General features: G+C 43.5%; 1 protein-coding gene across 28 annotated transcripts in view; it reads right to left on the minus strand.

Moving 5' to 3' along the window:
* The window catches only part of macf1a (microtubule actin crosslinking factor 1a), a 999246-nt gene that overhangs the window by 36682 nt on the left and 938025 nt on the right, over window positions 1-24539 (minus strand). For all 28 annotated transcript variants that reach the window (XM_072501197.1, XM_072501201.1, XM_072501190.1 and 25 more), the window contains 9 exons: window positions 24022-24228; window positions 14904-15023; window positions 11628-11797; window positions 11024-11183; window positions 8280-8474; window positions 5450-5578; window positions 5050-5193; window positions 2516-2704; window positions 130-226 (listed from right to left, as the gene is read on the minus strand). In XM_072501197.1, the coding sequence (XP_072357298.1) occupies window positions 130-226; window positions 2516-2704; window positions 5050-5193; window positions 5450-5578; window positions 8280-8474; window positions 11024-11183; window positions 11628-11797; window positions 14904-15023; window positions 24022-24228 (1411 nt within the window). The remainder of the gene's footprint in view (window positions 1-129; window positions 227-2515; window positions 2705-5049; window positions 5194-5449; window positions 5579-8279; window positions 8475-11023; window positions 11184-11627; window positions 11798-14903; window positions 15024-24021; window positions 24229-24539) is intronic.

Consider the following 24539-nt stretch of genomic DNA (forward strand, 5'->3'; position numbering starts at 1 on the left):
TCATCAAACATTATACCTATTAATTTTGTAAATTGTGACCAAATCCATAATTATAGTTTTTTGGGGGATCTTTTTCCTGTATGTTTGATCTGTACTCTATTACCCTTTTATTGAATGAAAGAGGCTTACTTCCTCGCATGTGGGATGGTTCAACTGCTTTCCGTTTGTATGTTTTTGTTACTTTATCCACATCTGGTTGCTTCCGTGTCATTTCTTCCATGAAAGACTGAGAAAAGAAAGATAATTGAACAGGAAAGTGGACAGTTAATAATAGCCGAAAGTACGTGATGATTTTATTTAGCTTGAGCTGTATATTTAGTGAAAATATTAACAGTGGGTGTTTCCATTCAATAAATGGGAAATGCATAATTTACCGTTCCAAAATATCATTGAAAAATCAGTACCTGATTATCAGCATGTGGTTGTGTATTATGGTACTGGACAAGGTTCAGAGTTTAAACCCCATCATGGTTCTTCATGAAACTGAATTCAATAAAGGTGATAAATTATAGGCTGGTACCAGATTGTGACCATAAAAGCTGCCAGTTTGCCATTAAAGCGAAAATGTTTCCCTATTATCTTCCAGGAAAAAGGATGTGCACCTCCTACAGAGTCTGGCCTGTACTTGACACCAGTTCCACACTATGTGATTAACCCCGTAAGAGCTACTTGGGTGGACGATACATGTTGCTTTGTCAGCGTCAGCAAGATCACAGGAGCAAACATTTTAAAAAGGTAATCTTGGGGCTTCAGTGGACTACGTTAACTCGTACTTTTCAGGCAATATATTAGTCCAGCTGGTTCCAGTCAACTTGTGCTGTAATGATGGCAAAAAGGTCAGCATTCACCATCATTACTGCATTGAAACTGGCAGTAATTGTTGGCGTTCGGATATCCGGAATAATGCGGAAATCCAGAAGTCGCAGTCAATGAGTTTATGGTCCATCAAAGGTTGTGCTGCAAAGTTCCCACAAACTGCAATCTCGCTTGTATTCATGATTAAACAAGAGCTTTTACTTTAACTCAGTTAGTCTCACTGTTAAAACCATAGAAAAGTTATACCTCGTTGAATGAGATGTTATGGATTTTTAACGGCATACAAACTGTTAAAGATCTTTGTTGGCTCTGTCAACCCAATTTAATACTTAGATGATAAAAAAATCCACGGGCGGGATTCTCCACTGCCTGACGTTGAAATCGGAAAACACGATTGGGCTGAGGATAGATTCCGACACCAGAATCGCAGCGGGCGCCGATTTGACACCAAATCGCAATTCTCTGTCACCTCGACAGCGGCGTCAATGCAGTCAGGAATGCACATACAGTAAATACCGTTTGCATATCATTAGCGGGCCTGATCCGGTATTTTCCGCAGCTTCTGTGATTCTCCGCCACCGATGGGCCGAGTTCCTGATGGCGCAGTTCACTTGTGCTTTTAAAAATCGTGAAACCAGCGGCGTGGCTGCTGAGGGACAGAGGGAGGGTACGGAAAGTGTCCAACATTGCCATAGTGTGCTTACAGTTGAGCCGCTGGCCGAGGGGCCTCTGCCAGGGCTGGGCTCTGGAGTCGGGATGGACAGGCAGAGAACTACACTGCCGCAGCCGGAAAGGCAGCCATGCAGCTGCGCATGCCGCTGACAGCCCACTGTAAACTTAGGGCCAGGGGTCATATAGGTTCCCCCCCCCAGGGCACGCCCGAGGAGCCCTCTGGCCCCATCCGGCCCATCAGCTGTATGGGAGTGCTCCAGCGCAACCATTGCCATCTTGTTGGCTGGGATGAGTGTGTTTGGGGATTGTAGTGTATATGCGGCTGCAACTTGTCAGCCTCCTGAGTGTCAATCACGGACCCAGCGAATCCTGCACTATTTTCATTGGAATTGATTGTGTTCCATGTGACGCCAGTGCTAGCCCCTCCAGTTGCTGAATTCGTCCAGGTTCAGCGCCAGTTTTGCTGTCATGAAAGTCCACAAATCCTGCCCCGGCGTCAACACTTAGACACAGGAACAGAGAATCCAGCCCCACATATTTTTAGAATGTTTTTTTCTTCTTTTTACAAAGCCATTATCTTTATTTTAGATTCTACCTCAATACAGTCAGACATTTATTTCGCTATCTGAAATTTTTAATTAAAAATGCAGGGTTTTAAGTGCTTTTAATTTCCTGGTTTGCTTTTGTGAAAAATTCAATTTGATTGGCTGCCTATCTGCTAACATCATTGCTGCTGTACGCCAAGACGTCCCCTTTACTTGGCACTGGGGAAATTTCCACCACAGAGATCTCTAGATCTGCATGAGGTTGGTGGTGAGCAGCCTTGCATTGCTGCTGACCACCAAATCCAGGCCATAAAGTACAACATCCAATGAATTATGAATCACAGAAAACACAAAGTTCACATTTTGAAAAATTGATTGCTGAGCTAGAAATGTACCAGTCAATAAAACTGTTTTACAACAGGGTAAGGAACAATTTTGTCAATATATTTGTTGCTTGCCCGAGGCATAAGCTTCGGATATACCTGGTGCTCTGTAATGAGTGTTTTGACCTGTTCAATGTCCTTTGGCATAGAGTCCTGATCTCTCTGTACAAGCGTAGTTTCAGCCCACTGTAACCAGGCCAACAACTCATCCAATAATTCAGCATTGGTGACCAACTCTGACAGTGCGGTTGCCAATCGTTGCTGGTGCTGTTTTGCCCATGTCAATACCTAGGTAGAATGAGAAAAATAAACTTATAAATACTTCTTTTTTTTGGCTTGGTGACAAACATAAAAATCCATAAGTAGAAAATCTTGATTATGAAGAGGTCTGCTGTTTGCTACAGACCCGTTTTAGAATACTTGACACTTTAAATTTCCAGACAATATCCTTGCCAAATAGTGCATCATTAAAAACATATATGGAGCCTGAGAAACTGTAAGAACACACTGTCCTGCATTTAGAATGCTCAAATGAGTGCTGCTATTAAGTCTGTCTATGAGGTGAAATTAGCAACTAGAACTTCAAGCTTATTTCCTCTTTATTTAAGACAATTTTTAAAGACCGGTATACACAGCTGATGATTTTTATGCTTATGTGGCGAACAATTTGGGAATAGTATCCAGGCTACAAATTACAGTATATCATTTATTCTAAATAACTACAAATGTTCTATTTAGGCCATGATCACAGTTGATCCTCGATGTGGCACAGTCATCCAATGAGCATCCAGGCCCACTTATATCTGAACCTGTAAAATGCGTACCTCGGGTTCCTGCTGTCCAGACCAAAGGTGGACTCCTGCCACTTCTCCAATCCTAGCCCAACCTGACACTGGGATATTTCTAGCTCTTCATTTCCAACTGTGCTGGCAAAGCAATTCAGTTGGATGGCTCGGACTAGATGATCTGATTCTGGCACTGCTCCAGATAAATTTAGTAGACAACAGGCAGCATAATCCCTTCCTTCAATGTGAAGATGATCATATTCTGCTGGCTCTGCAGTCACCCATCACCCTCAGTCCATCTCATTGCTCGACAGGACCAAGAAGCAGAGGAATGAACTGAAACTAAAAGCTGAGCAGATCATATCCATTGGGTCCACCCACCATAATCATCACCCACCCACTCATCCCGTACCAGCCTCCCCGAACAGGGGCCAGAATGTGGCGACTATTGAATGTAGGCTTCAATAAAGTTAGTGTGAAAAGCCCTTAGTCGCCACATTCCGGCACCTGTTCGGTGGGGCTGGTACGGGAATTGAACCAGCGTGCTGCCTTGTTCTGCATTACAAGCCAGCTGTGCTAAAGCAGCCCCAGTTGTATAGAACCTTGGTAAGCCGCACTTGGAATATTGCGCACAATTCCGGTGGACAAAACCAGTTGATGGTCAGTTTTATGATGAGCAGCATTACACACCGTGTGCATCAGCCTCATTACAATATTAAAGTTTAAGAATGCAGACAAAAGGTTTTAATTTGGGGTAAGTCTCCACCCATACAGCTCACACATTCCTCAGAAACAAAGCAGACATGACCTGCTAAAGTTAATGTTTTAGTAACCACAATTTTATAGCGATGCGCTGTCACTCCTCTACGCTGCCGCATCACCAGATTTTCCAGTTCCCAGTTGTGTTCTAAATGCAGTCTATTTATTTGCCAGTAGTATATCCAAATTAGGGAAAAGGATTCCCATCTGAAAACTCAGCATGCAGCCCCCCCCCCCCCCCCCCCGCCCTTTGAACTACCTAGTCTCTAATGCCTAGGGCTATTATGGTGGCAGGCTATTCCTTCCCTACTCTAACCAGTGTTTTCATGGCAACTATGATTGAATGGAACTGCTGAGCAGAGATAGGCTCTCTTCTTCTATGGAAAACGAAACTGGATATTAAATTTGAGAGAGACACAATCTTGCACTTTACTTGAATTCATCTTCTGTTTATGGAATTTTGCCTCAGCTCCTTTCCCACTTCACATTAGAATTTGCAATAATCTGCTTTAGACTAGTCCAACATATAGGTGTATGCAGTAAAGAATTCCACCCAAAGACATTTTTCTGTCTTCCTCTGTTCGTAACGTTAGAACACAAAAACACCAGTCAAGGGATTAAACAAGCAGATGCAAGTATAGTAACTAATAGAACATTTAAAATTAAGTAATAAAACCTTGTTTTATTTAGAATTAAGTATCTTGACCCCACACCCATGGGCAGCACGGTAGCACAGTGGTTAGCATTGTTGCTTCACAGCGCCAGGGTCCCAGGTTCAATTCCCAGCTTGGGTCACTGTCTGTGCGGAGTCTGCACGTTCTCCCCGTGTCTGCGTGTGTTTCCTCCGGGTGTTTTGGTTTCCTCCCACAAGTCCGGAAAGACGTGCTGTTAGGTAATTTGGACATTCTGAATTCTCCCTCTGTGAACCCGAGCAGGCTCCAGAATGTGGCGACTAGGGGATTTTCACAGTAACTTCATTGCCGTGTTAATGTAAGCGTACTTGTGACAATAAAGATGATTATTTTGTGTAATCATTATATTTTGTACAAATCTAAATTCATCATCTGCCTCATTCCCTCTCCTACTTACTTCTTCGAAGCGGGCTCGGATAATTGTGATCCAGTGTTTTACAGTAGTCACACAGTCCGGATGGCATACTGCGAGAATAGCCTCTCCCATTCCAGCTGCTTTATTTACATCTACACGCTTTTCCTCCACTTTCTTCATGAATTCCTGAAACATTCAAAAATTAAGAGTTAACAGCACATTATAGCTTTCGTAAAAGGACACTAAATTCAAGAATAAAAAGCTGTGAATTGAATTTGAGGAAGTTAAAAATCTTGACTTCCATCTTTAAAACAAAACTTGGATAAAAATATTCATAGTGAACATGAATCTATGGATTAATCTTCAATCCATTTATTCTATAAAGACACTGAACTTTTTAAACACAAAGAATCTCATTTCACAATTCAACTGGGCAACTCACCTTGTGTAAATCTATCAAGGACTGCAGAGCCTCCACATCATCTGGCAGGACTCCTCGGAATCGAAGTGACTGCTCTGCCTCAGAAAGCCACTCCAGGAGAGCATGGACAGCATTGCGGAATTCCTCTGCCTATGGCAGAGTTTGGTAAAGACACACATTAGTTGTTTATAGGAGGACATTAGAATTTCACAGCAATTGCATAGATATTTCAAAAAAATTACATTCACGTAGATAAAAGAAAATCTAATTTTAATTTGCAATTAAGTTAACCCTTCACATCACCTTGGAATGGCCATGGGAAAAGATGATTGTGGATCACTGGGTCTACACAATTGCTAAACCACACTGATACAGATTTCTTGCCACCCAAATTCCACTTTGAATTTTGATTAACAATTTTGATTTTTCTTTTGTCTTCATAGTGATAGGCTAGGAACTGCAGATCAGCCGAAGCATTGAGATGCCAATGTGTAGAAATCACTAAAAGCTTATGCATAGGTACAAAATGCAATCAAAATGGCTGAGAAACTCTTGCCTTTATCTCAAAGAGGGGGGGGGAAGCATTTTTTCACTCAAAGGGTAACTAAATCCAGAATCTTTCCCCAAATGACAGTGGATGCTGGGTCGATTGAAATTTTCAAGACAGAGTTTGATAGACTTTTGTTAGATAAGGGTATCAATAGATTTAACGGCCTACTCCTTATTCCATGTACCTACAACAGATGTTGGTGTAGATGGAAAATTATTTTTAAAAAAACAATTTTATTTAGGTATTTTTTGACTTTGTAGTTACAGATAACAGAAATGTGCAAACATCAATATAAAACCAATACTTCAATCAAACCATACTGCAAACGCCCGCTCCTCTCCCATCGACACTACCCGCCTATTTATCCCTCCTACTCTACTCTGCTGACGTTCACCCTCCCGCGAAGAAGTCGATGAATGGTTTCCACCTTCGGGCGAATCCCAGTACAGATCCCCTCAAGGTGAACTTAACTTTTTCCATACCCAGAAAACTTGACATGTCCGAAAGCCATAGTTAGGTCTTCGGGGTTTTGAGTCCCTCCATGCCAGCAGTATTCGCCGCCGGGCTATTAGGGAAGCAAAGACCAGAACATCTGCCTCTTCCTCCCCCTGGACTCCCGGGTTTTCCGAAACCCCGAAAATTGCCACCCCTGGAGTCATCACCACCCTTGTTTTCAGCACCCTGGACATTACCCCCGCAAATCCCTCCCAGTACCCCCTAAGCTTAGGACATGCCCAAAACATGTGAATATGGTTCGCTGGTCCTCCCGCACATCCAGGTGAACTTGTCCTCTACCCCAAAGAATTTGCTCATCTGAACTACCATCATGTGGGCCAGGTGAACGACCTTAAATTGAATGAGGCCGAGCCTGGCACATGTTGCGGTTGAGTTTACCCTACTCAGGGCTTCCGCCCACAGCTCGTCCTCCATCTCCCCGCCAAGCTCCACCTCCCATTTGAGTTTCAGTTCCTCCATCTGGGACTCTTCCCCCTTCATGAGCACCTTGTAGATATCCAAGACTCTACCCTCTCCTCCTTCTCCTCTAGAGACTATTCTGTCCTGGATCCGTATTGGCGGGAGGTGTGGGCAGGATGGGACCTGTCTACGTACAAAGTCCCACATCTGTAAGTACCTAAAGTCATTTCCCCTTATCAGCCCAAATTTCTCCTCCAAGCCCCTCAAACTCGCAAAGATCCCCTCCAGGAACATATCGCCCACCCTCCCCACCCCCGCCCGCCGCGATGTTCGAAACCCTCCATCCATGTTCCCGGGGGCGAATCGATGGTTATCACACATTGGAGCCCAGACAGACGCACCCACCTCCCCTAGATTCCTCCTCCACTGGCCCCATATCCGCAGGGCCGCTCCCCACTACTGGGCTGGTGGAGTACCTGGCTGGCGACAGCAGTAGGGGAGCCGTGGCCAGGGTTGCCAAACTGGTGCCCCTGCACGAAGCCGCCTCCACTCGCTCACAGATAGACCCCGTACCCACCATCCACTTCCTTATCATGGCTATGTTAGCCGCCCAGTAGTAGTTGATCAGACTCGGCAATGCCAGTCCCCCCTCGCTGCGGCTCCTTTCAAGCATCGCCTTCTTCACCCGCGGGATTTTCCCACCCAGACAAAGCTCATGATGATTTTGCCAGTCCTTTTGAAGAAGGACCATGGGAAAAAGATTGGGAGGCACTGGAAGATGAACAGAAATCTAGGGAGGATTGTCATCTTTACAGTCTGCACCCTCCCCGCCAGTGACAGCGTGAGTGCATCCCATCTCCGAAACTCCCTCTTCATTTGTTCCACCACTCAAGTCAAATTTAACTTATGCAACCTGCCCCAGTCTCGTGCCACCTGTATCCCCAAATACCGGAAACTTTCCTGCACCAGCCTAAATGGCAGCTCCTTCAGTCTATTCTCCTGGCCCTTTGCCTGCACCACAAACATCTCACTCTTGGCCATATCTAATTTGTACCCTGAAAACGGGCTGAACTTCCTCAATGTTTCCAGTATATTTTCCATACCGGCCAGTGTAGATGGAAAATTATTGATAATGCATTGCATCATGCATTATAGGCCAATTTGCTGTGACTTATTATTGATCGTTTTGCATTAATTGCAGCATTATCTCCACTACTGATAACAAAGTACATCACTATAAAATTGGGATAGGCATCAATGCAGTGAGAAATACTTCACCAATGCAGTTATAAATACAATATAGGCAGTTACTGTGCACCTCCTTTGCTTGGTTCTAAGTTGTACAAACAAGTCTGACTATAATTAAATACCATAATGTGTTCTCACCTGCTTAAGCGCTTGTTCAAGTCGTGTCTGTTTAGAAACAGAGAGTTTACAGACTGTGTCCCACCGAATGCTCAGTTCCTGCAGCTGAACTTTCACCCAAGTTGTATCATCATGACTGTTTTCAATCAATTCACGAGCTGACCGCTTTAGCACCTGTACGCTACTGGTTCGCTTACCAAGTTCTTTCTGGAAAACCTACATGAAAAGGGAAATGATTCAGTGTATATAATATGAAATAGAGGTTAAAACGTTTTAAATGAAGTTTTCAGCCCAAACTGTGTGCAGGAGGGTTTCCTGACACAGTATGTAGATAGGCCAACGAGAGGCGAGGCCATATTGGATTTGGTACAGGGTAATGAACCAGGACAGGTGTTAGATTTGGAGGTAGGTGAGCACTTTGGTGATAGTGACCATAATTCGATTACGTGTACTTTAGTGATGGAAAGGGATAGGTATATACCGCAGGGCAAGAGTTATATCTGGGGGAAAGGCAATTATGATGCGATGAGGCAAGACTTGGGATGCATCGGATGGAGAGGAAAACTGCAGGGGATGGGCACAATGGAAATGTGGAGCTTGTTCAAGGAACAGCTACTGCATGTCCTTGATAAGTATGTACGTGTCAGGCAGGGAGGGAGTGGTCGAGCGAGGGAACCGTGGTTTACTAAAGTAGTCGAAACACTTGTCAAGAGGAAGAAGGAGGCTTATGTAAAGATGAGACATGAAGGTTCAGTTAGGGCACTCGAGAGTTACAAGTTAGCTAGGAAGGACCTAAAGAGAGAGCTAAGAAGAGCCAGGCGGGGACATGAGAAGTCTTTGGCAGGTAGGATTAAGGATAACCCTAAAGCTTTCTATAGATATGTCAGGAATAAAATAATGATGAGGGTAAGAGTAGGGCCAGTCAAGGACAGTCGTGGGAATTTGTGCGTGGAGTCCGAGGAGATGGGAGAGGTGCTAAATTAATATTTTTCATCAGTATTCACACAGGAAAAAGAAAATGTTGTCGAGGAGACTACTGAGATTCAGGCTACTAGACTAGAAGGGCTTGAGGTTCGTAAGGAGGAGGTGTTAGCAATTCTTGAAAGTGTGAAAATAGATAAGTCACCTGGGCCGGATGGGATTTATCCTAGGATTCTCTGGGAAGCTAGGGAGGAGATTGCTGAGCCTTTGGCTTTGATCTTTAAGTCATCTTTGTCTACAGGAATAGTGCCAGAAGACTGGAGGATAGCAAATGTTGTCCCTTTGTTCAAGAAGGGGAGTACAGACAACCCCGGTATCTATAGACCAGTGAGCCTTACTTCTGTCGTGGGCAAGGTCTTGGAAAGGTTTATAAGAGATAGGATGTATAATCATCTGGACAGGAATAATTTGATTAGAGATAGTCAACACGGTTTTGTGAAGGGTAGGTCGTGCCTCACAAACCTTATTGAGTTCTTTGAGAAATTGACCAAACAGGTGGATGAGGGTAATGTAGTTGATGTGGTGTATATGGATTTCAGTAAAGCGTTTGATAAGGTTCCCCAGGGTAGGCTATTGCAGAAAATACGGAGCCATGGGATTCAAGGTGATTTAGCAGTTTGGATCAGAAATTGGCTCGCTGGAAGAAGACAAAGGGTGGTGGTTGATGGGAAATATTCAGACGGGAGTCCAGTTACTAGTGGTGTACCACAAGGATCTGTTTTGGGGCCACTGCTGTTTGTCATTTTGATAAATGACCTGGATAGACCCCTGTAGAAGGATGGGTGAGTAGATTTCCAGATGACACAAGTCAGTGGAGTTGTGGACAGTGCGGAAGGATGTTACAAGTTACAGAGGGACATAGATAAGCTGCAGCGCTGGGCTGAGAGGTGGCAAATGCAGAAAAGTGTGAGGTGATTCATTTGGAAGGAATAACAGGAAGACAGAGTACTGGGCTAATGGTAAGATTCTAGGTAGTGTGGACGAGCAGAGAGATCTCGGTGTCCATGTACATAGATCCCTGAAAGTTGCCAACCAGGTTGAGAGGGTTGTTAAGAAGGCGTACGGTGTGTTAGCTTTTATCGGTAGAGGGATTGAGTTTCGGAGCCATGAGGTCATGTTGCAGCTGTACAAAACTCTGGTGCGGCCGCATTTGGAGTATTGCGTGCAATTCTGGTCACTGCATTATAGGAAGGATGTGGAAGCATTGGAAAGGGTGCAGAGGAGATTTACCAGAATGTTGCCTAGTATGGAGGGAAGATCTTATGAGGAAAGGCTGAGGGACTTGAGGCTGTTTTTGTTAGAGAGAAGGTTAAGAGGTGACTTAATTGAGCCATACAAGATGATCAGAGGATTGGATAGCGTGGACAGTGAGAGCCTATTTCCTCGGATGGTGATCGGCATGAGGGGACATAGCTTTAAATTGAGGGGAGATAGATATAGGACAGATGTCAGAGGTAGGTTCTTTACTCAAGAGTAGTAAGGGTGTGGAATGCCCTGCCTGCAACAGGAGTGGACTCGCCAACACTAAAGGCATTCAAATGGTCATTGGATAGACATATGGACGATAAAGGAATAGTGTAGATGGGCTTTAGAGTGGTTTCACAGGTCGGTGCAACATCGAGGGCCGAAGGGCCTGTACTGCGCTGTAATGTTCTATGTTCAAACTAAAAGCTGCAAAATTTGATATAGACAAACAGCCATATAGGACCTTCAGTTGGCTGTTAATATTTCAAAGAAACTACAGAAGGATGGAATGTAATGTTTTCTTAACAATATTACTTTACCTTGTGAGCATCCATCAAATTCATCACTAGATCTAGGTCTCCATGAACAGGCTGATCCTCAGCTAACTGTGGTTCGACCTTATAAAGCCAATCAACAAGAGCCTGGAGCGCATCAGTAAACTGTCCTGAAAACAGGAGGGCCTCCTCCAACTTGTGCTGCCTGAACAGGACCAGAACATCAACAATTATTTTGTAAAACTACACCCGTTTAATATTAAGTTTATAGATGTGAAACTCTGTAGCCAGACTAAATGGATATAGCTTATCAGCAAACAACCTCCATTTTTAAAGTGAGTGGAAGTGAAAATAGATTGTGTTTGATGTAATATCATGCAGCTGTCCAGAGTAAGATTGCAGCGGGATATTAAGAAATATTTAATATAATTGGAAAAGCTCTCCATTTCTACATACACAAGTGTATCCAATTTCAAAGCATACATTAAAACCAGCTAACATGCTGTAAAATTCGTCAGAGCAATTTTGGCTGTTTCGATGTAACTAATTATGACTAAATACATTAAAATATAGCAATAATTCTCTTGGTTAGAAAGTTTCAATTGATCTTAGACAACAACATATTCAAAATATATTTATTCCCTCTCACCTCTCAACAGATTTTCCACAGACAGTGTCCCACCTATCTCGCACTTCTCCCAGCAGATTATCCAATTTCTGACGGTCGTCTGTAAGCGATGCCTTATCTTTCATGGAGCGGCCCATTCGGATTGTGGTGTCATACACTGGCTGTTTCCCACCCAGAGTTTTTTGGAAATCCTATTTTAATTTTTTAAAAAGCACAGCAATGTTGGAAATGCGCAAGTACAGACTGAATGTCTCTGAGCAACACATCAGATCCCGATTTGGCAGTCACAGGCTTGATCATTAAAGTATCCACATTTTTGAGTTAATGCCTGAATTTTTTTATTTGATTGCCATTGGGGACATTTCCAATCAGGTTACTTATGACGCTACATGATTTGGCTCCAAATCTTGTAACCAAATTTGAAAAATTATATTTATAGGGCCCACATGCTTTGAAACAATATTGATTTGAGAGCGGCACATTTTGGGAAACATTTAAGCTGTTCAACTGCAACATGTTTTAGAAACAAAAATTGCGTTTTCATTCAGAAATATTCTGTAGATCTAAGGTGCGATCTGCCGGTCGCGCTGCACTCGAGTGACAGAGTGGATGGTAGACCCCAGGAGAGGCCTCCCACGCGGGCATCCCTGCAGCCTTTACGAAGCGTCGGAATCTGAACCCTGCCCAAAATGGACTTGACCAAATGCCGCATGCAGAAGAAGGTTTTAAACCTACTTTGGTGAGCTTACCCAGTATAGACCAGCCTCCTGCGATCTACCAGCCTCTCAGGGATGCCATGGCAAGGCGCCGTTCAGTACTGGTCCACACAAACATGAACCTGGCGGAAAGGCACCCAGAGGGTCTACTAGACTATCAGAGGCCCCTGGGTGGCCAGGGATAGTGCAGCGTGGCCCCTTGGTCCTCCCCCTAGAACGCACAGCCTTGGCACAGCCAGGCTGCACACGTGCGTTGGGGATGACATTGCCCATGGGTGGGGGGGGTGGAAGACCCACAAACTCACTTAGTGATTGGCGCACCCTTTCAAAATGGTGGCCCGATATTGGAGTTCAGCTGATGAAAATAATTGAGCCCCTAGTTACAGTTGTGCTTCTAGTTTGATGAATTTAACCCTTCTGCCTGTACTGATCAAAATGGCTCCAAGTTTGGCGCCAACCTTGTTGTACTCATTATCTTTCTGGTTTATACAATGGAGGAAAATGTTTAAATAATAAAACATGAATAAATGTCAACTTTGCAATTGCACAGCCACTTAAGTCTGCAAAAGTTTGCAGATCACTAAGAAGCAAACTGCAAACATAAGCTCACCTCAATTAGCAATGCCCTGAGTGATGCTACACACTCAGATAAAGACAGTGAAAACTTTCACTAACTGATGATGAATGGATGGATAAAGATGAGGCCACTGTATATTCAACTATTATTTTGTTTATATTGCAAAATTGGATCAAAAATTGGCTCAACAACAGGAAACAAAGAGTAATGGTCGATGGATGTTTTTGCGAATGGAAAGTGGTTTCCAGTGGTGTCCCCAGGGCTCAGTGTTGCGGCCATTGGTGTTTGTTGTATATATTAATGCTTTGGACTTAAATTTCATGCAGAAATATTCTATAGATCGAGGGTGCGATCTACCGGTTGCGCTGTGCTCGAATGACAGCACGATTGGAAAATTTGCAGATGGTAAAAAAAGTGGCTGTGTAGTTGATTGCGAAGAGGATAGTTGCCATCTCCAGAATGATATCACTGGTTTGTTGCGTAGCAAATAGAATTCAATCGGGAAAAATGTGAGGGCAAACAAAGCAAAGGAATGCTCAATAAATGGGAAGATGTTAGAGGGATTGAGGAAGTCAGAGACCTTGGAGTGCATGCCCACAGGTCCTTGAAGGTGGCAGGACAGATGGTTAAGGCGGTAAAAAAAGCATATGGAATCCTTTCCTTAATCGGACGAAGTACTGAATGCAAAATCAGGGGCATATTATACTGGAACTGTATAAAACGCTGGTTAAGCCACAGCTGGAATTTTGTGTACAGTTCCAGTCACCACATTACAAGAAGGACATAATTGCACTGAAGTGCAGAGGAGATTTAAAAGAATGCTGCCAGGGCTTGAAAATTGCAGCTGAGGAGAAATTGGATAGACTGGGTAGTTTTTCTTAGAACAGAGGAGGCCGAGGGGTGATCTAATTGGGGTGTACAAAATTATTAAGGGCCTCGGTAGGGTAGATAGAAAATGCCCGTTTCCCCGAGTTGAGGGGTCAATTACCAGGGGCATAGATTTAAGGTAATTGGTAGAAGGATTCGAGGGGACATGAGGAAAAGCCTTTCCAACCAGAGGGTGGTGGGCATCTGGAATTCACTGCCTGAATTGTGTATGAGGCGGAAATGTTCAACTCATTTAAAAGGTACCTAGATCTGCAGCTAAAGTGCTGAAATCTGCAAGGGTATGGATCAGGTAGTAGAAAGTGGGATTGAAACAAACACTAGTTTTTTCTTTTTCCTCTTTTTTTGGCTGACACAGATACGATAGGCCAAATGGTCTGTGTAATATTTTTGTTAATGGTTTTATATCGCAGAAAATTGTTTTTTAAAAATTTGGATCATTCTGTTTCCATTTGTAAGATGAATTAGAAATAATATAGTTTGGATCAAATGGCACACATTTTTCTGGTGAGACTTGTTAACACCTAGTTCGATGTTCTATTGGATAGAATTTCCATTGTTACAAACGCTGGCAAACTAGGCAAATTGTGAAGAGAGCAAAAAATGGCTGCTGCCAGTCCACAGGTTTGATGGTTTTAATCACTTGGATTTTAGAAATTTTTTCATTTTTTTTAAAACTGAAAGGATAAATAAAATTTAGATATCTATACCAACAGTCATGAAGGCATGATATTGTTGCATGTAGACTTTTTAACTGTACACTTTTAAAGACTTGCCATTTCCCACTTTGATTAAGAAACAGTTGTTGCTCAAATGACTAGGGATGAAGTCTTCCTTATTGGTTCTGTCCAACTCCCTGAACTGTGTGATGGGGTGCCAGACCACAGGAGACCAAGTAGGTCCATTGTCCAAGCTAAATTAGATAATTTGAAATAGTACTGCACTGAGGGTGTTAAAACTGTCCTCAGCATTCGTCAGAGGTTGTTAAAAAGTCACCATCATCAACAGGGGATGGGCAAGGGGAATATTTGATAGGGGGAAACAAAATCAATGAAAATTGCAGTTTGAACCCAAAAGAATCAGAAGCAGATTTATGGAATGGAGCATCAGATTTCATACCTTGTGCTTCGACAGCTGCAATTTGATTTTATCTGGTTCATTGGAAATTTCAAGATCAGTGTCCAGATTGTTTTCCGCCTCCTCAAGCCAGTCAATCAATTTTTTCCAGGCTTCATAGAACTGAAGTTATAAAAGCACAATATTCTGAATTAAATTCACTTGGATCAAAATCAAAATATATATTTTAAGTCAAGAAATTGCAGAACCCACTTATTTGCACTATTAAAGTAGTTGGATATTGTATTTAATGAGTAAATTATTTCAAAAGCAAAAGGCTTTTAAAGGAAAAAACTGGCAGAAAATTAATGAGGGGAAAATATGCGGTAATCCTTGCACTTAAGTTATTCTATACTTTGGAACAGCTATTGTTAGTTCCAGGCAGATCTCTAAACTCTTGATTTTCTTTAAAAATAAATTCCAACTAGGGGGCAATTTAGCGTGGCCAATTCACCTACCCTGCACATCTTTGGGTTGTGGGGGTGAGACCCACGCAGACAGAGGGAGAATGTGCAAACTCCTCGTGGACGGCACATCTCAAATTGAGTGAAAAGCTGTTCCAAGTGACTTATCACTGTTCATGTTTCAGTGCATATCAGATTTTTGCAAATTACATATTAATATTCCTCAAAGTATTAATGACAATAAAAATAAATTCAACAAACTGTTTTGAGCAGAGTAACGGAAACTAGAAATCACAATTTTGATTGACTCTGGCATTCTGCCGTACTCCAGTGCAGAATCTTCACCAGTCTAAGTTTAGGGACGATGGAAGTACTGTTAAGGTATTTTCAAGGGAATGTATTAAATAGTGTTATGACAGGTCAGTACTGGGGAGCTCTGCTCAAGAAACATGATATGGAGAGAAGGCTTACATTTTCTGATGGAGCATTATGGGTAAATCAAGTATATCAATATTTATTCCAATAATCAAATAGCACCATGTGAGGATATCCTGAATCACACTGAATTTGATTTCTGTTAATATGATCATTTTAAAATAAAAAGACGTGCATTTATATAATGCTTTTCATGGCACCAGGGCAGCAAGAACTTTTGACGTGTAGTCATTGTTGTAATGTAGGAAACGCAGCAGGTAATTTTCACACAAACAGCAATGTGATAATGTCCAGTGTCATGTGAAAGTACCTTTAAGAAATGGGTGTTTAAGAAATGTACACCTTTAAGAAATGGGTGCTTAAGAAATATACCGTTAAGAAATGGGTGTTTATCAGTGATGTCAGAGTGTGGGTGGAGCTGGGCTGTCTGTCAGCTTTTTACTTTCATTTTAGGCTGTTTGCTGCAGGATGTGTTTTAGTTTTGTTTTTCAGTGTTGGAGCTGAAGCCAGACAGAGCAGGTGTACTGTTGATCTCTCTGACATGAAAAGACTATCTCTTGATCATTTGGTGAATTCAGAATTATAAATGTTCTCAGTAGTGAATGTAAACCTAATGTGCTTCTGTTAAAAGGTGTTTCTTTTGTCTTCTGGATGTTGTTTGGGAAGTTATTAAGGATTACTTAGTGTTGTATTCTTTGGGGGTTGTATTTGAATTGATGGTTGCTAAGATGTTTACTGTATGTTTTAAAAAGGTTAACTTGAGTTCATAGAATAAACATTGTTTTGCTTTAAACAATACTTTTCGATTTCTGCTGTACCATACCTGTAGAGTGGGCTGTGTGCTCCCCTACCACAATCTATTAAAAATTGTGGGTCAGGTGAACTCCATGCTACACTTTGGGGTTCTCTAAACCCTGGCTCATAACAACAGATAATCTGATTTTTGTGATGTTGATTCAGGAATAAACATTGGCCTGAACACTGGCAATAACTCTTCTAACCAGTGGCATCGGATCTTTAATATCCATTCGAACAGGGAGATGGCGCCTCAGTTTAACGAATCTCAGTACTACACTGTAGTGTCAGCCTGGGTTTCTACGGTCAAGCCTGGAGTGGGTCCAAATTAGGACTCGGGTTTGTTGCCATTGTTAATATTTTGCACCATCACAGGAGAGGTGGTGGTGTAGTGGTATTGTCACTGGATTAACAATCAAGGCACCCATGGCAATACTCTTGGGACTTTGGTTCAAATCCCACAATATTGAATTTGAATTCAATAAAAATCTGGAATCGAAAGTCTAAAGATGATGATGAAACCATTGTTGATTGTCATAAAAATTACAATAATCAGGGTTGGTTTTGTTATAGTCACATTAATGTTTGCTGCACCCCCAGAGTTGAAGGCATACATACAATGGCCAGATCAGAGAGTTCAATTCTCCCAGGAATGGAAGGGGTTTTGATAAGACAACAGAATATAAACAATGAACAATGCTATTAATCAGCTATTAATATATTACATGAGTTTACTCTTCTCACTTGGTCTTTAAACTTGCTAACAACAGAAACAACTTGTACTTAGATAGGGCTGGATTCTCCCCTTCGCTGGCAACGCACTGAAGCCTGCGGATTTCCCGACAGCATAGAGTGCCCACAATGGGAAACCCCCTTGGTTGGCTGCCTGGATAGGATTCCGCTGCCGGTGTGGACGTGCCGCATCAGAAAACAGGTGCAGCGGGAAGGAGAAGCCCTTAGTGCCTACAACATTGTCCCAGGAGTGTTATAGAGCAACATTTGACATTGAGCTACATAAAGCGATATTAGAGTAGATGCTAAATGTTTGGTCAAGGACGAAGGTTTAAAGGAGCATCCCAAAAGAGGAATAAGTGGGAATGGTGTTTAAGGAGGGAATCCAGAGTTTAGAGTCCAGGCAGATGGATGCACAGCCTCCAATGATGGAACAATTGAAATCAGGGAATCTCAAGAGGTCAGAATTGGATGAGCAGAGATCTCAGAAGAATGTGGAGCTGAGTACAGCAATGGAGAGAGGCAAGGACATGGAGGGATTTGAAAACAGGTTAATGAGAATTTTAAAATTGAAGAGTCTAATATGACACCAAGGTTGCAAATAGTCAGGTTCAACCTCAGACAGTTGCCAGTGAGAGAGGGATGGAATTGGTAGATAGGGAATGGAAATTGTAACAAGGACCGAGGACAATGGTTTCGGTGTTCCGTATAATTAACAAGAGGAAACTTTTGCTCATTAGTACTGGATGTCAGAAAAGCAATGTGATAATTTAGCAACTGTGGAGGAGTCGAGAGAGGTGGTGCAAGAAACCATATGTTTTCAGATGATGTTGCTATGGAAATGCATGCATGGCCAGGAAGGAGTCAAAAATAGATCCTTGGGAGACAACAGTGCTAACAATGCAGGAATGGGAGGAGAAGACACTAAGTGAAATCTGGCTACAATCTGCTGAATAAGAATAAAAAATAAGATGACCGCAGACCCACACAGTTGAACAACAATGCAGAGGTATTGGACAATGATGACCAACAGTGTCAAAGGCTGCAAACTAGTCAAGAAGTACAAGGATGGCTAGCTTACTTTTGGCACAATCACATAGGATACAATTTGGGAAGGGTCATTTCACGACTGTGGCAGGAGTGGAAATCATATTGAAGGGATTCAGAAATGGAGTTCTGGGAAATATGGGCATACATTTTTAGCTAAGTCTGATGAGTTTCTAAAAAAAATATTTTTTTATTATCCTCCTTTTTCACATTTTCTCCCAAATGTACACCCAACAATAATCAGCAACGAATGTAATGTCAATCCCCATATCAATAACAGTGATCCCATCCTCCCACCAAACCCCAGACATTGGCCCGCATGTTCACATAAACAAATGACAAAAAGGAATCAGCAGGTCCCCCCGCCACGCCAGGGCACAGGGTGGAGAGGTTGATCTCCACCCTAATACGATCCGCCTTTGGGCGATCAATGAGGCAAAGGCTACAACATCTGCCTCCGTGCCCATTTCCAACCCCGGCTCGTCCGACACCCCGAATATGGCCTCCCGAGGGCCCGGATCCAGTTTCACGTGCACCACTTCAGAGATTACCCTGAGCACCTCCTTCCAGTAATACTTCAGCTTTGGACAGGACCAAAAATATGAACGTTCTGTAGCCACCTGTGTTGGCCACTTCCCGACTTAAAATGGAGAACTGCAAAGGCTGAAGGGAAATTCAGCCAACACAGGCAAAGACTAGCAAATACAGAAATCATGTGTATTGAAACCTGTAAGGAACCAGACAGCACTGAAACCAGCAACCATCTGCATAGTAATGAGCAATTCCAAGGCACAATTGCAACAGTTAAAGTGAATAAAGCCAAGCCAGACTCCTCGGCGCCAGCAGGAGCCAAGACAAAGGAAGGCCAACGGACATTTAGGGACCGCCCAGCGATCAGGGAACAACTCCAGTATTGGAGAAATCGATCCAAGTGATCGGAACGCAGTCCAATCACTTGGAACCAGGTGCCGGGTCCGCCCCGAAGGGCGGGAATCCCCTGGCGACTATAAAGTAATGCCCCCAAGTTCAAATCGTCGTTCTTGACAGGGTCACTCAGCAACGCGAAGCAACCCCTGAGAGTGAACTGTCCAGCGGCCGCCAACCAAGTAAGTCTCAAGTCAGTGCTCGCTACGAGATAGGCGCTCCTAGCTACCAGTCCATACCAGCTTTTGAATCCTGCAGACTCAGGACCTGAACGAAAGGCCATTTGTTCCCCTGACCTGGTGGGCCAGTCCGAAGCTAAGTATAGGCCTTTTAGTGATAGGAATAGTCTAAAAAGTAGCGTTTATGCATGAGTAGTGATTTATAATAAATGTGTTTTGATTTGAATCTTACTAATTGGTGTGTTGAGTTATTGATCATTACTTGAACTTGAACCTCGTGGCGGTATCATAAAGATACCTGGCGACTCTAGAGCAAAGGTTAAACAAACAGAGCAAATTACGAATTAGGAGCCAACCAAAAGTTAGCAATAGTTCACACACATCTTCTACCCCCTCAAAGAGCCGGCTCATCCTCGCCCCTGTAAGGTGCGCTCTATACACCACCTTCAGCCTTATCAGCCCCAACCTCGCACACGAGGTGGAGGCGTTCACCCTCCAGAGCACCTCACACCAGTACCCCTCCTCCATACCCTCTCCCAACTCTTCCTCCCACTTTTCCTTGATGCCTTCTAGCGGCGCCTTCTCCTCCTCCAGAATAGCCCTGTAAACCGCCGATACTACCCCCTTCTCCAGTCTCCCTGTCGTCAGCACCTCGTCCAGCAATGTGGAAGCCGGCTCTACTGGGAAGCTCTGTATCTCCTTTCTGGCAAAGTCTCGAACCTGCATGTATCTAAATATTTCCCCCTGCTCCAGTCCATACTTCGCTCCCAGCTCCTTCAATCCCTCAAAACGACCCCCAAGAAACAAGTCTTTTAGTGCCCTACTTCCTTTCTCCTCCCATCTCCGAAAATTTCCATCCCACTTCCCTGGATCAAATCTATGGTTCCTCCGAATCGGCATTTCCCTTGACCCTGCCCCCAACCCGAAGTGCTGTCGAAGCTGCCTCCAAATTCTCAATGAATCTATTACTACGGGACTCCCCGAGGTCGTTGGGAGCGGCGCTGTCGCTAGCGCCTTCAATCCCGACCCCCTACAAAAACTCTCCTCCATTCTGACCCATTGGGAGTCAACCCCTCTGACCCAGCTACGTCCCTTCTCCACATTCGCCGCCCAGTAATAATACATCAGGTTCGGGAGACCCAAACCCCCTGCCTGCCTTACGCTCTGCAGTAGCACCGTGTTAATTCTGTCCATCTTTCCTCCACATATGAACGAGGTAATCATCCTTTTTATCTCTCTAAGAAATGCTTTTGGCAGGAAAATTGGCAGGCATTGAAAAATGAACAGGAATCGCGGCAGCACATTCATTTTAACCGCCTGTACCTGACCCGCCAGTGATAGAGGGACACCATCCCGCCTTGCCAGATCAGCTTTCACTCTCCCCACCAAACTCGAAATGTTGTAGACTGATGAGTAAAGGATGTGTGTGGATTGACACATGGAATTGTGATATTTTTACCATCGTAGAGATATGGTTGAGGAAGGGGGAGGACTGGAAACTCAACATTCTGGGAATAGGATCTTCAGGCGAGTCATGGGAGAGTGCAAAAGAGGTGGTGGGTATTGCATTATCAAGGAACAGTTATTGGAGTGACGATATCTTGGAAGGGAAGGTCTTCATTTGAGACTTTGTGGGTAGAAATTAGGAATAAAAAGAGGGCAGTCACATTGCTGGGAGATTATTATAGGCCCCCTAAGCAGTCAGTGGGCAATAGGGGAGCAGATATGTCGACAATTCACTGAGGTGTATAAAAATAATGATAATACGGTCTTTTTATCAGGGGATTTCAACTTCCCCAACATGGGATGGTCATAGTGTAATGGGTTTAAAGGGTGGATTTCTTGAAAAATGTATTCAGGAAAGCTTTTCACGTTGAGATGTAGAAGGTCAAACAAGGGATGGTGCAGTGCTGGATCTAGTTCTGGGGAACAAAGTTGGACAGGTGTTCGAGGTGGCAGAGGGGGAGCATTTTAGTGTTTGCGACCACAACACAGTATAATTTAAGTTTGTTATGGAAAAGATAGACTGCAAAAAATGGTTTTAGATTGTTGGAGAGCAGATCTTATTAAGGTAAGGCAGGATCTGGCCAAAGTAGACTAGGAATAGCTTATTGTGGGAAGGTCTACAGCAGAGCAGTGAGGGGCATTCAAAAAGGAAATGGGGAAAGTATAGGTCCAACATGTTCCCTATACGGTGAAATGTAGGACCAACAATCCCAGAGAATCCTGGATGTCTAGGAATATGCAGAACTGGATAAGAAAGAGAGGCTTTTAGCTAATACAATAGGAGCAAATCAATGGGGGTCTTAATGGAGTACAGAAAGTGCAGGGGGGAACTTAAGAAAGCAATTAGGAGGAGAGGGCAGCATGGTGGCACAATGGTTAGCACTGCTGCATCACAGCACCAGGGATCCAGGTTGAATTCTAGCCTTGGGTGACTGTGTAGAGTTTGCATGTTCTCCCATTGCCTGCGTGGGTTTCCTCTGGATACTCTGATTTCCTCCTACAGTCCAAAGATGTGCAGGTTAGATGGAGTTATGGGGATAGGGTGGGGGAATGGGCCTAGTTAGGGTGCTCTTTCAGAGGGTCGATGCAGACGCAATGGGCCAAATAGCTTCCTTCTGCCCTGTAGGGATTCTATGAGAGGGTAAAAAAGGGGTTGAAAAGCACTGGCAGGTTGGATTAGGGTGAATCCCCAGATATTCTATGCATATTAAGGCAAAGAGGAAACCAGGGGAAGAGTAAGGCCCATAAGGGACCAAGTGGAAGGTGAGTGGAGCTGGAGGACATTGGTAGAGTGTTAAATGAGTACTTCACATCTGTCTTCACTCAGAAGGAGAATGTAGGTACAGAATTTGGGGAGAGGGACCGTGAGGTTCTTGCACAGTTTGACATAGGGAGTGAGATGGTGTTGGGAGGTTTTGGCAGGTTTAAAAGTGAACAAATCTCAAGTCCGAATGAGTTGCATCCCAAGCTGCTGTGGGAGTCAATGGAGGAAATTACAGGGGCTCTGATCCAAATCGTTAATTCTTCTCTGGCTGCAGGGGAGGTGCCATTAAATTGGAGGACAGCTAATATGGTTCTACGTTTTGAGAAGGGTGGTCGAGATAAACCAGGAAATTACAGACCAGTGAGTCTCACGTCAGTGGTAGTGAAACTACTGGGAGAAAATCTGAAGGTGAAAATTAATCTCCACTTGGAGAGGCAAGGTTTGATTGGGGATAGTCAGCATAACTTTGTTAGAGGGAGGTCTTGCCTAATGGATCTGAATTTCTCAAGGGGATAATCGGGTGTGTAGATAAGGGTAGTGTAATGCAATTGATGTAGTTCACATGGATTTCAGCAAAACCATTGACAAAGTTCCATATGGGAGACTGATAAAGAGGTTAATAGCACATGGGATCCAGGGTAACTTGGCAAGTTGGATTCAAAACTGGTTAGTGGTAGGCGAGGGTGGTGGTACAATGTTATTTGTGTGACTGCAGGCCAGTGTCCAGTGACGCACCACAGGAGTTAGTGCTAGGACCCTTATTGTTTGCGGTGTATATATAACACTGTAGATTAGAATGTGGAGTGTGCAGGGGGGCTGATAAGTAAGTTAGTGGGTGACACGAAGATTGGCAGGGTGGTTAATAATGAGGAAAAATGTCTTGGGTTGTAGGAAGACATAGATGGGTTGGTCAGATGGGCAAATCAGTGGCAGATGGAATGTAACCCTGAAAAGTGCAAAGTGCACTGTGCAAGGAGTAACAAAACAATGGAGTATTCAATAAAGGGCAGGACACTATGAAGCTCAGAGGAACAGAGGGATCTTGGGGTGTTTGTCCACAGATCCCTGGAGGCGACAGGACAGGTTAATAGGGTGGTTAAGAAGGCACATGGGACACTTGCCTTTATCAGTCGTGGCATAAATTATAAGAGCAGGGAGGTTATGTTGGAGCTGTACAAAACTTTGGTTAGGCCACAGCTGGAGCACTGTGTGCAGTTCTAGTTGCGTCACTATAGGAAAGATGCGATTGCACTGGAGAGGTTGCAGAGGTGATTCACCAGGCTGTTGCCTGGGATGGAGGACGTTAGCTATGAAGAGAGGTTGGATAAGCTTGGGTTGTTTTCTTTAGAGCTGAGAAGGCTGAAGGGGGACCTGATTGAGGTGTACAAGATTATGGGGGGTATGGACAGGGTGGATAAGAAGTACCTGTTCCCCTTAGTTGGAGGGTCAATAACAAGGGGGCATAATTTTAAGATGAGGGACAGGAGATTTAGAGAGGATTTGAAAAAAAGTATTTTCACCCGTGGGGGTCTGGAATGTACTGCCAGGGAAGGTAGTAGAGGCTGGAAACATCACACCTTTTAAAAAGTATGTGGATGAGTACTTGAAATGTCATAACAGTTAAGACTTTGGGCCAAGTGCTGGAATGTGGGATTAATGTAATTTTGTTAGTGCAGAATTGATGGGCCGAATTGCCTCCCTATACTGTATGATGCGATGAGATTTGAAAGGCAGCAACAGGTGCCAACATAACAAACAAGTCTTCCCATCCAAGTGTTTTTGGCAAATAGGCCAGAAAAATCCAGTCTGCAAATATTCACGTTGTTCCTGCATACCTGCTTTGCACGTTTTCTGGCCTCATCAAGAGCTCTTCCTCTCTGAACAGAGCGCTGTACCACTTTCTCCCAACGTGATTGCACACTGAAGAGAAGATTTTTTATCAGAACCACATCCTGTTTTTGGCTAAGAAACTTCAATTGATTTCCAGTTTTATCCAGATCAATGATTTGGTCACGATGGGAATTTACTTCATTAGCAAAAATCTGGAAAATAGCAACAAGTGTTAGCGAAACTTCTCATCTTCGTTCTTGTTTTGCATTCTCAGGTCTCATTAGACAATAGATAGCGCAAGTGCTCTGTGAATATTACATTGTAGTTAATCATTGAGAAGTGTCTCATTGTCACCTGCAGAGTATTGTTATTTACCTTTTCTTCATTGAAAAACTTTTTTTTTTGTTTAAAGAGTACCCAATTCATTTTTTCCAATGAAGGGGCAATTTAGCGTGCCCAATTCACTTACCCTGCACATCTTTGAGTTGTGGGGTAAAACCCACGCAAAAACGGGGAGAATGTG

The sequence above is a fragment of the Scyliorhinus torazame genome, chromosome 1 (assembly GCF_047496885.1).
Source record: "Scyliorhinus torazame isolate Kashiwa2021f chromosome 1, sScyTor2.1, whole genome shotgun sequence".
Classification (NCBI taxonomy): domain Eukaryota; kingdom Metazoa; phylum Chordata; class Chondrichthyes; order Carcharhiniformes; family Scyliorhinidae; genus Scyliorhinus; species Scyliorhinus torazame.